The sequence below is a fragment of the Cyprinus carpio genome, chromosome A15 (genome assembly GCF_018340385.1).
Source record: "Cyprinus carpio isolate SPL01 chromosome A15, ASM1834038v1, whole genome shotgun sequence".
In the NCBI taxonomy this organism is placed as follows: domain Eukaryota; kingdom Metazoa; phylum Chordata; class Actinopteri; order Cypriniformes; family Cyprinidae; genus Cyprinus; species Cyprinus carpio.
In genome coordinates, this window is record NC_056586.1 from 13,485,180 (window position 1) to 13,502,543 (window position 17,364).

Genomic DNA, 17,364 nt, shown 5'->3' on the forward strand with positions numbered 1-17,364 from the left:
CATGCACACCACCTCTGGGAATGCAACAAAGGTCTACATAAAGACGCCACAGTTGAGATGTTAACTCAATACACTATTCTAGGACTAAACACCAGTTTATAGGACTAAACACAAGGTTATTCTACTATAAAAAAGTATTCAGATAATTTACAATTCAAAATTTATATATGAATGGCATTGTATTAGACGACAATAAAAATTGCAATTTTTTTTTATTTTAGTTAACTATTCTAACCCTGAAACGCATTCACATTTTTTTTAAAAAAAATCAACATTTACATAAAATAAATCTACCAAAATAAATAAATATAAATACATTTTTGTATTGTTTTCCAGTAAAAGAATCTATTAATTTATAATTTATAAAATGTAACATTTATAAAACTATATATGGTGCGTCTGTACAAGTACAGAATTTAAAACCTGAATATTTTAGTAACATATTCAAAGTTATTGAACAACAACAAAAAAGGCATTCATATAGTGGAATTAACAATACAGACAAAAATGGTGTGTTATTAGAAAGAATACTCTAATTATACAAAATTGGTTCATTTGCATTTATTTCTGAAGATATTCTATTGTAAATCTTGGTGCCAATAATTATGACCAGGACTTGGACTCATATTATAAGCTTTTAGTTTTGTCAGGTATCCTCAGTAGAGAAAAGGTTCTCATTTTGTGTCCATGCTGTATAAGTTTTTTTTTATTTACACTGGACACACAAAAGGCACCATTGCATGAAATTGCTGCTATCTGATACGCATTCATTGATATAGTATTGTTCAACTGCTGAAATGCACATGAGCATTGAAGACAACAAAAGAGAAGAAGTACTAAAATACATTCTTTCTGAAACATCCAATTTCTTAATTGCCAAGTCTGGCATAGAAGAGTATCTGCATTCCGGTACACCTGTTACTCTAGACTCCTCCAGCCCCCGGCCACAGTGTGTCAGTGTAATGCGCTCAGGAGACTCAATGTGATCTAACAGAACAGGAGTCTATGTGACCTTGAGAGCTGAAACACGCAGGATGATGGAGGCGCAGAGCACAGAGCTGTGGGACGTGAGTGCAAACTTCCTGTTCCTCAGCTATGATGCCACACCCTGCTCATGATGCACCGAAAACAAACACCCTCGACTCTCAAAGCAGGATAATGTACAAACAGCAAAGACTGAGGAGGGGCTCAGTGGTATTTACTGCTCTCTGCTGGAACCCATGAGCATTGGAATAAAAATAGAGAAGTCCAGTCTGATGTTCGATCAGAGACATTATGAGTAGAAGAACATTTATAAAAGCAAAAGTGGCAACTGAAGTGCCAATATCTTTTACTCTAGAATGCACATGTACAATAACTGGACCAGGCTGGCTGCTGAATGAACTGACTTTCCTTAAAGGGACTTTAATGTACTGACTTGCATTTCCAGTCCACCACGGATGGACCATGAACATCATATTAATATTAACATATTACTGCTCACATTTACATATCATCACATTAAAATACTGTCTGTTAAGTATGCAGGATTCTGGCCTGTGCTGATAAGGTATGCGCAAGTTTGCATAACAGAGATGATTTGCATAAGTCTTAAAGGCACTGTAGCAAAAACTGCTTGATTAAAATGGCAATGTAAAACTAAACTGGGCTATTTTGGAGCATGATACGTTATACTTAAATGTAAGGGAAATGCAGGCGACAACAATAAATATGGTTGATTAATGTTTGAGCATATGCATATTTCCAATCAAATTTTGAAAATTTTTTTTTTTTAATTAGATAAGGACACATTCAATTTATCAAGTGACAGTAAATACTTAATGATTGTAAATACTTGATGATTGTTTCAAAAAATGTAAAAAAAAAAAAAAAAAAAAAAAAAACTTGAGAATTAAAAAAAAATGTTAAGCAGCACAAATGTTTTCAACACTGATAATAAGAAATGTTTCTTCTGTATTTTTGGATCAGATAAATTCAGTTAAGCTAGGTGAGCATAAGAGAACTCCTTCAAAAACATAAAAAAAAAATCTTACCAACTCTTTTAACTTTTAAACAGTAATATAGGCGAGTCATCGGTTTACATATATTGCATCTGATAAAATGGACAGAGGTAATTCTAAAGACATTTGTATAAATATAACAGTTTGGGGAGGGACAATGGTGTTGAAATCCAATCAGCTAGCCAAGGTGTTTTCCACAGTCTGAGGATCTTGCAGGATAGCAACTAACCTGACAGAGACTAATGTGTATTGCATGTAACTTAAACCACAGCCCTAATTTCAACATGATGGATAATCCGCCACCAGTGAAACGAAGAACAGCCAAGAGCCTAATTTACACATTCCCGTCAACCATGAGTGATCATGGCCTTCAGCAGGACTGCATTTACCCTAAAACCCTCACCTGCACAGAGCCAAAGTCAACAATCTCATAGTGGAAGTGGGCACATTCTGCCAGCCTGGGAAAATGGCCTTTGGTGAGGGACAATCTGCAGAACAAAAACAGCTCATCAGTATTCTACTCTGTGTGTGTCTGAAAGAGACAAAACAGAGACAGAACTCGTCCCTTTAACGTATAAACACCTACTTTTTGACGTTCTTGACCTTCATGCTGGCCGTGCTGGCACATGAGCGCAGAGAAGATTCGGCAGGCAATTCAGGGACGATCGGCGCTCCTCGTGCCTGCATATACGAACACGCACATGTAAACAAACAACTATGCAGCGCTCTAAATGCATTAAGCGTGACATACAGAAAGGCAGTACACACACACACACACCATAACAGCAATGGCGTCCTCCCAGCCTGCAGTCTCTGCTGGCTGCAAGCTCCTATCTTCCTCCCCCTCATCCTCCTCTGGGTGGGGTTAAAGAAAAGAGAATCAGAGAGGGGTATGTTGAAATAAGCTTCTGCTATGACATATATACATACCGCTACATCGCATCACTCGGCACAAAGCAATTACACCAATGAAATTCCTGAGCTATGATTGTTTTAAAGGAATAGTTTCCAAAAAATAGTTTTCTGTAGAACACAAAATAAGATGTTTTGCAGAATGTTCATGCTGCCCTTTTCCAATCAGTTGAATCGCTTAGTGACCAGGGGTTGTCAAATGTTGTCAAAAAAAAAAAAAATCAAGATTACTTAAAAGTCGGCCACTTGACTAGTACACTATATTCCAGGTCTTCTATAAGCCATACAACAGGGAACAGACACACACACACACACACACACACACACACACACACACACACACACACACACACACACACACACACACAAGGGCTGGAATACACTACATGGCTTTTTTGAAAATTTGAAATGAAATGAAATGAAATGAAAAATTATATGAAATGTGACATGACATAAAGCCAAGTATGGTGACCCATACTCAGAATTTGTGCTCTGCATTTAACCCATCCAAAGTGCACACACACACACACACACACACACACACCGTGAACACATACCCGGAGCAGTGATGAGCAATTTATGCTCGAACCCACAACCTTAGGGTTAGGAGTCAAACTCTCTAACCATTTAGGCCACAACTTCCTAATGCCACGACTTTGCTTAATGTATGCTGCCAAGTTTTTCCTCTATAATCATTTATAAAATCGGACCGTGTGTAATGCCTAGTGTTTTAAAATATGTTTATGTTATAAAAGCTGTGCAGTGTATTTCAGCCTTAAGTTGTTACTTGGTGAAAAATGATCCCTCTGTGGTAATTCTCAAATCTTATTCATGTTTGCGCATACAGATTTGACACTACAATATGTTGCGGCACAAAAAAGCATAAGAATTGGAATATAACACATATTACACTATTTTTTTTAACGCTTTTCTGTCCTTGTCAAGCCCAGTTTAGGCATTTCTCACAAAAAAGCATGAGGGTGAGTAAGTAATAATTGATGAATTTAAAATATCATAACTATGTCTTCCATTTCGTCTGCTTAAACCCTCCTCTTTCTGTAAACCAACTGTAAACTCGCAATCAGAACAGCTTCTATCCAATCAACAACCAATGGCTAGAACAAGTCCCTTACATACATTTTTTCTTTCTTTTTGATAATCCATTTCACTCAGATGGAGATCACAATATAGATGAAAAGATCTGTAATTTGTAATCTGTAAAAAATATAATTATGATTACATTCTGAATTATCATAACACTAAATGAATAAACTCCTATTACTTTTTATTTATTTATTTTTTGCCTAAATTTTTAATGTTACATCTTTTAAAGCTTTTTGCGGACCCAAACCTAGATCTCCACAAACCAACAGCTCCTATATGTCCCAAGCATGCACACAGACCACTGATACACTCCTTCTGACCCAGTGCCTTTCCTCAGTTTTGGCTGCCTAATCAAGCAGGACATGCAGACAATAAACTAACTAAGTTGAGAGGCACCACTCATTACACTGAACTCATGACCCGTGAGGAAATAACCAAACAACGAGTTACAAGTTGACCAAGGCCAAGCTGTGTCAATAACACAAGAGGAAAGCTGCTCAGCAAACACATGCCAGTCCTAATGCATTTTCAATGGGTCTTAGGATCTTATATATAGGAAAATTACAAACTCGGTTTTGTTAATGAGGGTATTGAACCTTATATAATGCCTTTAGTCACTTAGTAAAGCCGTTTAGGATGTGCAGTAGTTAAACTGCTCTTCTGATCAATTAGATTATACACAAACCTATTACATGAGAAAACAACACTCTATCCATAAGCCAATTGTAATGAATTATACTCAAAAGTTGCATTCGTTTCCAGTCTCTAAAAGTAAAAGCTCATCCTTCATTTCACATTCACATCATGAAATGATCTGTCCATTTCAGAAAATCTCCAGAGTATTACCCAGTTCACCCTGCAGCTGAGAACATGGCCGGGAGGGTCGAAACAAGGAGACATCACAGAAGATCAGATCAGTGGCCGTAAAAAGCACACTATTGTATGTTTTTCAATCAGTCAGTCAGTCAGTCACAAATGAATCACCCTAAATAACAAAGAACAGGGCTAAAGTGTAACTTGAAATATGATGCGCTCCAGGGGTAAGGAAAGGTGAGCTGGAACAGCTTTAAGGATTGGGAAGCCTTTAGAAGGGGAATAAAAGGCTAGAGTTTAGACGATTCATTCAGAAGACAAAAGACAGAGTCAGTGATTTCGTTCCAGAACATCCCACACTCCCCCTTCCTCCAACAGATTAGACCACTGTGAGACTGAACCATAATGCCTGATCCTGTTCATGGAGGAAAGAGGCAAAAGTTTACTGCCATTTTAAAGCCACAGGTGCAACATAATGACAGATTAGTGAGTTTTAAATTACAATCTACTGGTCAATAATTTATGAGAGTGTTCACAATAAAGTAATGTTAATTTTTATTGTATTTAGTCTATATTAACCTGTTTGTTTGTTTTTTTTGTCTCTATTGTTCAAGTCAATGAATTTCCTTTGTCAACAGTCTCCTCTGTGTCTCACTATATCACCGTATATACAGACACAGAGGAGACCGTTGACAAAGGAATTGTTGAATAAAGTCGTTATTTTTGTTTTCTACACTTACAAAAAGTGTTCCCGTCGCTTCATATAACCCAGATTGCACATCTGATGGTAGATGGAGTATTCTGACGATGATTTTCATACCTTTTATGGACCTTGACACTGTTATTTACTTGGCAGTCTATGGGACAATCACAGGCCTCCCGGTTTTCATCCAAAACATCTTAAATTGTGTTCCGAACACGAACGAAGATTTTACGGGTTTGGAACGACATGGGGGCAAGTGATTAATGACAAAATTTTCATTTTGGTGTGGAGTATCCCTTTAAATTCTTTTAATCACGCTTTTACTTGATGATGATATCAGAATAGTTATCACCCTGCTCTATTTATATGAATTGCATATTTAATGAATAAGTTTACAGATAGTATAAAAGAACTGTCATGTCACTGACTATTACAATAAACCATGCCTGCTTCCTTGGGGCGGTACAACACGTTCATTGATGACTCTACTGTCCTTGTTATTATCTCTGTAGGGCACCAGTTGCACACAAATCACCACTATAATTTACTCCTCGGGGGACAAATTCACATCTGCTGCATGCAGTGCTGCTCAAATATGCTGTCTCATAAGGTGACCGCCGGTCACATCACACATGAAACACCTGTGTTGTGCAAAAACCAAACCATGCACTGCACCTGATTATGCAGAGACTCATTTTGCAGGCCAAATGTGAAGAAAATGCCTCATCTAACCTTGCAAGAGAAACACACAGGCATACACACGCTATACAGCATATCTAACCGTTATCGAGCACCGCAGCCGCCAAAGCACACTGAGAGGTGAAGTATGCAGGCTGTAACTCACCCTTCACAGGGATCATGACTGCATGCGTCTCTCAGAGGTGTTGGAGCTCTGCCGTGTGTCGCTGCTGCAGTCCCGCTGCACGCCTCCATGATACTGAGTCACTGCAACAGCTGCCTGTCTGTGAGGGGAGGGAGGAGACCGGACTTTAACATAAACCTCCAACCCTGGCAAAGGATGAAGGCCTGTGATATAGACATGTGTGTTATGCATGTACATGGTCGGTTTATTTACTGACTTTTTATTATTAAATGCATCAAAGGCTTATCATTGCAATAAATAAATAAATAGCCAAATGGGTAACACTATATAATAAGTTTCATTAATAAATCCTTAACAAACATGACATTCATTAGTGAATATATATTCAAATAACTAGAAACATTAAATAATGTGCTTGTTAATGTTTACCAATAAAGGTATTAACATTACCTAATGATTAACAGATCATTATTTTGTGTAAATTAAAATGCTTACAAATATCATTAAACATTGTAATCTATCTGTCAAAATAATTTGAAGATTGCATCAAAGGCTATACTCATTGCAATAAATAAATATTTATGAACATGATGGATTTATTTCCTTTTATTACCATAACAGCATCAAATATTATATTCACTGCAATAAATAAATAGATATGTAATATGGTGGATTTATTTACTTATTTTTATTAACATAACAGCAAAGGATATATTCATTGCAATGAATGAATGAATGAATGAACGAATATGTATGTGCATGGTGGGCTTTATTGTTTACTTTATAATGCCATTACTGTGTCAAAATGATTTAATTACTCTTTATTTCCATAAATTAGCTATATTAATTGGAAGAAAGGAAGGAAGGAAGGAATGATGTTTCAGTATGTAATGTAAAACAGGTAAACCAGTATAAAAAACATCTATTTGCACAAGGTGGATGTTTATAAATATAGCTATTAAATCATAATCATGTTGATGAAGAATGCACTCAAATTCAGAAAAAAAAAATCAGTTGGCTAAATGGCGACTGTGGACCTTGAAATACAAATAAACCTAAAGAAAATCAATGATGAGAACAGTTTGTGCCATGTTCAGTGATGCATGACCGTGATGAATACAGGGCTTGCACAAGACTTGTATAAGCAACTATATGCTATGGCATCAATAATTCAAGTGTGAACTACAAACAAAAGGAATGCTGCAATATTGTGACACACCCACAGAGACAGTTTAAACACCTGTATGAAAACTGACATGCAATTTATGATCTGTTGGTTCTGATAGAGTAATGGGATATGAAAACAACAAAGTATTCCTCTCACACTCCGGTCCTACTATCAGAAGTGTTGACAGGCAGAAGCTTGATGTTGACTCTGCAGAATGAACCCTCCCTGACAGAAAAGACAGCACCATGTGTGCATGCAGGTAGCTGAGAGAGTTAGATTCACCTTGAATACATAAGCACACAGGTGATCTAGTGATTAATCCAAACCTATTTACACAGTCTGTATGGTGACTTAAATAATTATTATTTAATTCCTTTGAACAGGTTGTGAGAAGACACTTTGGAATTTAGTATCTCAAAATATGAGCAACAGTTTGTGGTCTGTATTCTTTGATTTGCATACATAAGAATACAACAGGGTCTGAATGTCTAAAACTACATAAGAAATCTGGGATTTAAATTAAATATAATTATTAATAATAATTTATTTAAAACTTTATTATTATTAAAATTTATTTTCAATATTAATTATCTTAAAAATAAAATTATATTCGAAATATTTTAATCATATAATTAAAATTTTATCAACACATTTTTTTATATTTATATTATTAAAAATATTATATTAAAAAAAAGTTTAAATCTATATAATGATAATAATTTTATGTATCCTATATAATTTGTACTTAATTTTTATTATTGCAATTTTATTTTGAATATTCCTAATATAAAAAAAATATATAAAAAAATTCATAATATCATTAATTATATATGTGTGTGTGTGTGTGTGTGTGTGTGTGTGTAGACAGAAAGATAGACAGACATATAATATTATTTATAGTATGAAAAAATTCATATAAATACAATAAAAATATATTTTCACTCGTGGTTCCAGACCTTTGGACCCCACTAGAATTTAGTGAAAAGTTGAACATGATTTAAAGACATGAGACATAATGTACTTGTGTATGGGACTGTGTGAAAGCTGTATATTGATGTGGTTGCTAAGCGACAGATTGTCTTGAAATCCTTCAGGAATCGGTCAGTTTTGGATATCTGAGTGTCTGACGTGGAATGTTTTCAGACAGGAAAAGGTTAATAGGCCTATTCATTCACAAGTATTCATTTATTGCTACGTGACTAAGGAGGTGTAGAAATAAACCTTATTCTACAGTGATGTTGAAATCTTGCTTTTGGCTGGTAGTAATAAAATAAGCACTGTTGTCATGGGCAACAGCATTCAGCGCTTCCGGTCAGGGTCTTTAGAGTTCTCTAATCAAGACTCGTTGTGTCTGTGTTTACTAACTAGGGCTTAACAGTTTTAGGGTGAATAAAATGGAGGTAATTAAGGAAATTATAACGGCGCAGCTAGATTTGACTTGACCACTAGCAAAAAGGTGTGATTAGCATTACGGGTAATATATTGTAATATTTACAATCTACAGCAAACAGAGGTAACGTTAAGATCAACTCTAGTCACTCACCTGTCTGCGACTGTTTCAGCGTTCCTCTCCTAAACGAAATCCAAGAGTTGTTTCCCTCTAGAACAGATCCATTACTGTAAATGCGACTGAAAAATAATCAAACCAATGCCTGCTTCATCGTGTGTGAACGTGGGATCTGTGCGCGAGTGAATCGAGGCAGGACACATGAAAGTTCGTTCTCACGCATCACCTGATAAACTGAGCGCGTGTGTGTTTGGGGGCGTGACTAACGGCGTGGTCAGGAGCAAGGTGGATATCAGCAGGATCCATTTAACTCTTGTTTGTCCTTAAAAGGTTGAGTCAGTTGGCCAACATTGAAAACCTTAAAATATTCATGATTGCTCTACAGAGGGACTAAATATTTCCCTCAAGGAAAAGTGTTGGCTTTTCATTAAATACTGATGGAGAAATACACATTTAAAGAATTCTGGACTACAGCTTTACATAAAAAATAGTTACAAGTAAATTACATAGAAAGGAATGTACATGTAGTTCGCTCTGTAAAATGTTCATTCTGTCATTCCCCTGTTGAAAAAACCAGCATATGCTTGTTAGGTATGTTTTGAAGCTGGGATGCTGGTTTAAGCTGGTCCTTTGCTGGTTTATGATGGTCCTTTGCTGGTTTAAGCTGGTCCTTTGCTGGTTTAAGCTGGTCCTTTGCTGGTTTATGCTGGTCCTTAGCTGGTCTTAAGCTGGTTGAACCAGTTTAGGACCAGCTTAAACCAGCAAAGGACCATCATAAACCAGCAAAGGACCAGCTTCAACCAGCTCAAACCAGCATCCCAGCTTCAAAACATACCTAACCAGCATATGCTGTTTTTTTTTTCACACCTTCATGTTGTTCTAAATCTTATAAATTTATTTCTTCTCTGGAACATAAAAGAAGCTGATTTGAGAAAGTTTTTTTTTTCTTCTTAATTCTTCAAAATATCTTCTTTCATGTTTCACAGAAGAAAGCTATACTTGTTTGGAACAATGGGAAGATGAGTAAATGATGACAAAATGTTCATTTCTGGGTGAACCATCCCTTTAAACTAAACCAAACTATCATTGAGAACAGTATGTGAAATTTAATAAGTATCTTTAGATCTAATTTGGTTCACATATTAAATAAATAAATAAATAAACAACTTCATAACATGCTGAATGGTCAAAGATGAAAGGTCATAACCATTTCATTAAAGCAAAAATGTCCCAAAGACAATAGAAGGGTTAACCAAAACTTAGTCTATCCCAACTTTACCTTGGGAAATCATCATCATCAACATCATCACGATAATTATTCAATTATCTGGCCAATGCCAAGGCGTTATCTGTTTTGTGTTAGTCACTCACCTCAGATAAATAGGTGTGTGAGAGGGAGTTGTGTTGGTTGGGGACTTTGCACCTGGATGAACACTTAACTTCCTATATGACAACATCAGTCATTGTGGCAAACTTTTGGAAAACACCTTCCCTCTAAGGCATTTTGCTTGAAATGTGGAAACAAAAGTCAATCAGATTTAACATATGCAACAGTGGCCTCTAGTGCTCACTGCAGATAAGAACAGTCAAAAACCACTCGTCAAGAAATAAACACACTTTTATATATACATATATATAATTGATCTTTTTTTATTATTATTATATCAAAATACAAAAAGTTTTACGGGGTTATTACATGGACCAAAGCGTTGGAAAATGTCAACCTAACAGAGCTTGCCAAAATGTGCATATCTGGGCATATCTGGTGATGTAAACAATGCAAATTGAACGGCTCCGCTATACAGAACTTCTATTGGGCTGTTAAAGACAGCACACAAACACACACACTTAACACTCCATATGTTTCATTCCCAGGTCTGGTATTGATGTAACTCACAAGGAAAATTCATTTGTCAGGATAGCATATTCTTTTTGATTGGAGTATTATTCGAGCAAGACTTATTAAAAATGATGAAAGCAATAGAATAAAAATAAAATAATAATGGGATTGCCTTTATTCTCTAAAAATGCCTTTGCTTACTGCAGAGTTGTTCCCTTTTAATATCAAGATGCTTAATCGAAGTGTCCAGCTGAGTTATTGTGGAGGTCAATGTCATACTTAAACGGTTGGTAGTACAGATACAAAACATCTTTAACATTTACTCCTAGCAGCATGAAGACACACCAGGCACCATATCTTAACATCTGAGTATGTGGAGACACCGAATGCCCAAGAAAAATACTGTGAAGTACTAATCAGGGACAAGGAGATAGAGGCACACTGCACCTTGTTTCATAATCAGAGTTGTCTAGCAATTTGGAGAATTCCTTAGCAGTGGCAGAAGAATCAAACAATGCATCATAATAATATTGTACATAAGGCTTTGGTACAGCACCATACTGTTTAAGAATAATACCTGAAATAAATTAGATGAACTAACAAAAGAAGCCTTCGATCAAGTCATTCAATCAAATAAATCTGAAAGAAAAAAAAATATTCTATGATCTTTTTCTTCACATAAGAAACAGTCTCTTATACATTGCATGTAAAGTGATCAGGATGAAAAACATGTTTGCCCAGAACACATCTTTAGATAATATAATATGTAAACAATGTACAACACAAATTCAAAAGCAGTTAAAAAGCACAATGCAATTTGAAATATGCTTCCAATAAGCTCTAAGTATGAGGTTTAATGTTAAAACAGTCGTAAATTAGTGCATAATGCAGTATTACATTCTAAGTTTTCAGTGCTGGTTAATATGAACAGCAAAAGAATCGAGAACAAAAAGATGTACATTATCTGAAACAAGACAGATAGGTCCGAACGAGTGAAATATCTTGATTATGCAAGGTTAGTTATGTTCAATCAACACAAAAAAGAAAATAAAGTTTCACGAAGCACCATAAGTAAGCACAAATCTGAATACAGGCAATCAAAGAGCTGATATGATGCTTCCTGCAAATGAGCCCTCTTACACAAGCAAAAGGGGGCGTATCTACCTGTACAGTATCATATATATATTCAAGAGAAACATTTCAGTCGGGTTCTCCCTTCAAAGATCAGAGGAGCTGAAGAAAATGCCATCAATCACCATCCACAGATATACAGCGACACTGCATGTGCATCTTAAATCAGCGTGACAGCTTTATGCGAGGATGCATCACTCCATCGTGTCCAAGAAAAAAAACTATAAAACAGAAATACCGCCGCTTGACGAGTCAGACCGCCACCAACTTGAGTTACCAGGTCCTTTCCATGCTAAATGAAAAATTTACTATCATACCGTGGGTACATTTCATGGATTATACATTGATATGTTGCCTCCTCAAGACTGGCAAGTTCTTCTTTATAAATCTGTCTAAATACACAGGTTTTTATTCATGGTGACAATGAACGTTCACGCGATAATGTAAGCACATATTGAATGTCAAAAGCCGAACTTTATTTAACAACTTTAACCATTTTCATACTTAAAGAGAGTGAGCGCACAGGACCTGCCCTGTGAGGGAGGTTTTATTGCTTGCAGTCCTACTCACCAGGAGAACTCGACAACGGAAATCACAACGGAGCTAGTTTAGTTAGTTTAAGACAGAGGACTGTGCGTGAGTTTGTGTGTTAACCTCTGAACCACAGCACCACGAGTTCAAAAAGACATAGCACCAAGTCATAATGTGTACAATGTGCCTACATCCTTGCACGTTATATTTCTAGATCATGTAAACATTATGTAGTTGTTGTGAGACTTGTTAGCAATGAGTTCTTGACAGAACTTGACAAAACACATAGCAAAAACAGAGTTAAGTCTAAGTTTAACACTTCTCTTGACAGCTAAAGGCAGGTAATAAGGAATATCTAAAAACAAACACTGCCCTGCTCCTCTCAAGAGACTACACGATTAAAGCAGCTTTACGAATCGCACCATGTGAGGTGGAAAACGCTAGTAATGACGGAGACGTACATAGAAATAAGCAATGGAGTCTGCTGACCTAATACTGAATAGCTCGAATTAAGATGTCTGAGCAGTCGTGTTCACGTTGACTAAAAGAGTTGTACAAAAAAGAAAGAGAGAAAGGAAAGACAAAGTAAAAAGCCCTTTGGGCACTCAAGTCAAATCCTCTTAACTAAAAATGGCTACTACAAATCTCTATGCACAGAATTTTCCCCAGTGTTTCCTGCTTGGATATTCAGCCTTATTCAAGTAATGCATGAGATTTCATTCAATTTTCCATCGTACCTCATTATTAAATTCCATTAGCAGAAGAAGAAGATAAATTTTGGCGCGTAAAAGAGAGAAACATCACATTGAAAATATGCAGATAAATCTGAACTTCTAAGAGCAAATCATACATTCACCATCGGTTAAACTACACTAACACACGCTCCATTAGCTTTCACTGTAGGTAGCAGATCAGCAGCTGTTAGTGAACTCTAGAGACAATTAACATCCTTTAGAAATACTAAACTCATCATTAATTCAAATAACACAAACTTTGCTATGTCATCAGATAAGCTGTGATGGATGGCAAATAGGAAAGATTACAATACAATTTCCTTAATTTTTTTTTACTTTTTTTTTTTTTTTTTCAAAAAGAGTCAAGCTACTTTTGGAGGTTCACTTTTGTAAGTAACCAAGAAGACTGGTAATCTTTTTTCAACTGATTAGAATAAGGACTATTTCGTTTTTCTATGTTATATTGATGTCTTCATTAGTCTGCACAATATCTACTGTACTTCCTTGGTGTACTGTATGTCCAAAGCAAACATATAACAAATGATTTACTTCAAGGAAGTGACGAAAAGATTAATAATGCATTTCACCACTTCTAACTACATTTGTGCAAGACAAGGACCAAGTAATTCTACTTCAGTTTAAATATTACATTTGCACTTATGTCATCTGAACATGTCAAAAAGGATATTTCTAAAATTGAATGTGAACCTGAATCATTTTTCAGCAGGGGGCTAATATTAATCTTCCTCCACACATAGATAAAAAGTGCCTTAAAGCTATCCAATAATTTTAGTCAAATATAATGGCAAATAATAATAAAAAAATAAATAAATAAGAAGAAACAAGTTTTCAATTCCACCTTTGCATGAAATTTACAAAATCCGAATAACTGTTCAAACATTGTCACAGGTCCAGTCCAGTACTGCAATCATTTTTTTTTTCAAGCTTACAATTTCTCTGATATTCTGTGCTTTATATGTCATTTCTGGGCTTACAAATATTCCCTCATGTTTTGTAATCTATCTTGCACAAAATATGCTAGAAGTGCTGAAATATGTTCCAGATTATTTATTCCTTTTCTTATTTTTTTCTATTCTCTCTCTCTTTTTTCTTTTTTTTTTCTTTTTTTGAGGTATATTTTGTAGAAGGAAGAAAAGTAACCCTGTAGTAACTATCACGTCTTGAGAGACATATTTGTACAGAGCATTTAACTCTATCCTTCACAATATACACAGTTCTGACAACGTTATGACAAAAACTAAAGTGGCCAGCAAGATTTTTCCTAGCATGTAATGGAATGCTATTATTTTCGTTTTATTATCAAATGAAAAGCATTTGTCCTGTTCTTTTCTATTTATTCCAAAAAGCACCCCGGTACGTTTTTCCTTTGTGTAAATTTACAGAAAATTCAGATATGTGTAGTATATTGTGCCAACCGGAGAACATAATAAATCATATCTAGTTTAGACTGTTTACAAAACAGTACTGAAAGCTTGTCCATTGTACATTTTTGCTAATGGACAAGGAGACGATCTGCCCCCACAGGTTAAGTTTTAGTGTGTTTTTTTTTTTTTTTTTTTTTTTTTGGTGGGTTGCCTCTTAGAGCAGAGAACTATAGTTTGAGGGGACAGGGTCCATACTGGCCAGGAGGGATTTTCTGTCTTCTCTGGGGTGTAGCCAACGCAGCAGAGAGGACAGATGAAGACAGGGGGACTTTCTAAGTGTACTTTTCCACTTTTTCTTTGAGGGAGAGCTGAGATGTTCTCTTTGCTCAGAGGCCTGAGATGCATGCGGCTGCTGGGTCTGAGAGGTGGACACATCTAGAGACGGCAGAGCAAATGAGACACAGCAACAGAATAGATTTTTATATTTTCAGAAGAAAATGTGAGCGTTGCCTGTGCATGCAACCTCACTGCCACTGCCACGATGTTAAGGTGTTGTGGGTGGTTGTTTTTTTTGGGTGGTTTCTTATAATTATTAAACAAATAAGCATGTAGTCAGGACATCAGGGGAGATAACATGTCCATTTCTCCCAGTATGTAATGTACGGGTGAAACTGACCTGTCCTTTTCTTGAATCTGGAGTTGTTGTTCTTGTTGGCTGTTGATTTCTTGGCTTTATTAATACAATAATAAATCAGTGCTTCAACGCTCTCAGACCCTGCAGAGACTCTCACTGCACCTAGATGCTCCCTGTGAGAGACAAACACAATGATGCATTACTTCACACCGCCACCAGGGTGCGCTGCCCTCCACCGGCCTGATCAAATTGAGCTTTAGCCCCCAACAGGGAACACTTTGGCTGCCCCAATGCCAAGTGCAAAACCTTCGTGACAAATATACCATTCATCATTTTGTTCTGTTCAGTTTAGCAATTAATCAACTTTTGGCAAATTGCAAGTGTTGTTAGATATTATGTAGAAAATACTGTCTATCAAAATAAGATCTTGATCATATTAATTGGCCACTTCCCGTTGTTCATCAGAATAAAAATTAAATACCAAATCATTTATTTTAAAAAACAAAGACTCTTCCTCATTAGATGGGTACTCTGCAAATTAAAAGCACGTTGGGTTAGTTCAGTTAGTCTGGTGAGTTGAATTTAGCATTGTCCCCATTCAGTTACTACAGAATACACCTAAATTAGCATGAATAAACCTTTTACCTCATGTTGTACACTGCTGCCATGCTGCCAGCACTGTCCAATCAAATAACAACTAGCCAAAATCTCCTGTTTCCCAGTAAGCTCACTGGTTTCCTATTAAACTGACCACAGAGGTCACGTTTCTTGTAAAGTGTAGTCTTTTATCGCACATGCCATTCCTCTATCATGGCAGAGTTCATGACACTCAAATGTCCATACTGAAGAGTCAGCCAACAACTCATGGGTTCACAAGGCACAGAAACACAAAGCGTTTATAGACAGTCTCCCCTGCTGCTGAGGCTGTGGAAAGAGAAAGTGAAAGCGATTAATAGAGGGGGGTGGTAGACATGACTGAGCACTAAAGTCCGCCACATCAAACACACTTTGGTTATCATGAATACACTGCACGGTGGCTTCACCATGCTGACAGGAGAAGAGATGGCAGGGAGGGGAGAATGGCCAGTAAAGAACAGTCACATAAAAGAAAGGAACCAAACCACTAGGATGACAAAATGTGACAAGAAATTTTAGTCTGAGAACTGCTGTTACTGATTCGGCATCGAGGAGAAGAGTATTTAGAAAAGGCATGCATGATATTTTTGTTCATGGAAACAAAATTTTAAAGGGGAATATCCAAGTGTGCCTCTAAAAGGGCGCAAGTGCAAAATTTCCTGAAAAAATTGTCTGCATTTAATAATTGCAGAAATACTTTAATAAGCATTGCTAAAAAAAATGGCCTTGTTTATATTCCAGTAATAAAACTATTCAGGATATTTACCAAAAATATTCAGTTTTTATAACTGATATCATGTAATAAAAAAAATTGTCAAAAAAGTCATTCCCCTTTAAATGAGAATGATTTAAGACCCCGCCTGCAAACCCCTCCCCTTTCAGACATGGATTCAACCCTTACCTATTGTGGTGTAGAGGACCTGGTCACAACAATGCTGCCCAGATAGCTGAGATCAATCAAAAACAAAGAGGGTAAGACTACCAGAGTCTCCACAGTAAAGTGCCGTCTCTACTCTAGATGAGGATGAGTGTTGCAAGAGATGAGTGCACACCCATCCCTGGCAATGAAGGCCACTGTGATGGTCAAAGCCCTGAGTTAGAGGAAGTGAGAGAAATGGAAGGAAATGAGCTGGAGAGGGTGAGTGATGTGATCAGCCCACAAAAGAGGACAAAGAAGGAAGAGCCATGGGATCATCATGGATGCACTAGAAAATCCTTAATCATGAAAAACGTTATACACTATGATAATTTCCTATATCAAAATCACACTGTTCAAAGGCTAAAGGAGAATAGGATTTGAAGAAAATTAAAAAAAAGTATGGAAATTTATCCTGTGAACTGAATAAGGAGTTATACTGGAGGACATGGACATTTTTGCATATGTAAATAGTTCATAGTAAGATGTACATATAAAAATATTTTTATAAAAAAAAAATCGCAAAA

General features: G+C 36.3%; 1 protein-coding gene across 1 annotated transcript in view; it reads right to left on the minus strand.

The window, feature by feature from the left end:
- Positions 1-10,664: 10,664 nt before the first annotated feature.
- The window catches only part of LOC122147696 (protein turtle homolog B-like), a 56,058-nt gene continuing 49,358 nt past the window's right edge, over positions 10,665-17,364 (minus strand). Inside the window, 2 exon segments of the mRNA XM_042771072.1 lie at positions 10,665-15,086; positions 15,328-15,458. Coding sequence (XP_042627006.1) covers positions 14,866-15,086; positions 15,328-15,458 — 352 coding nt within the window. The 3' untranslated portion in view covers positions 10,665-14,865.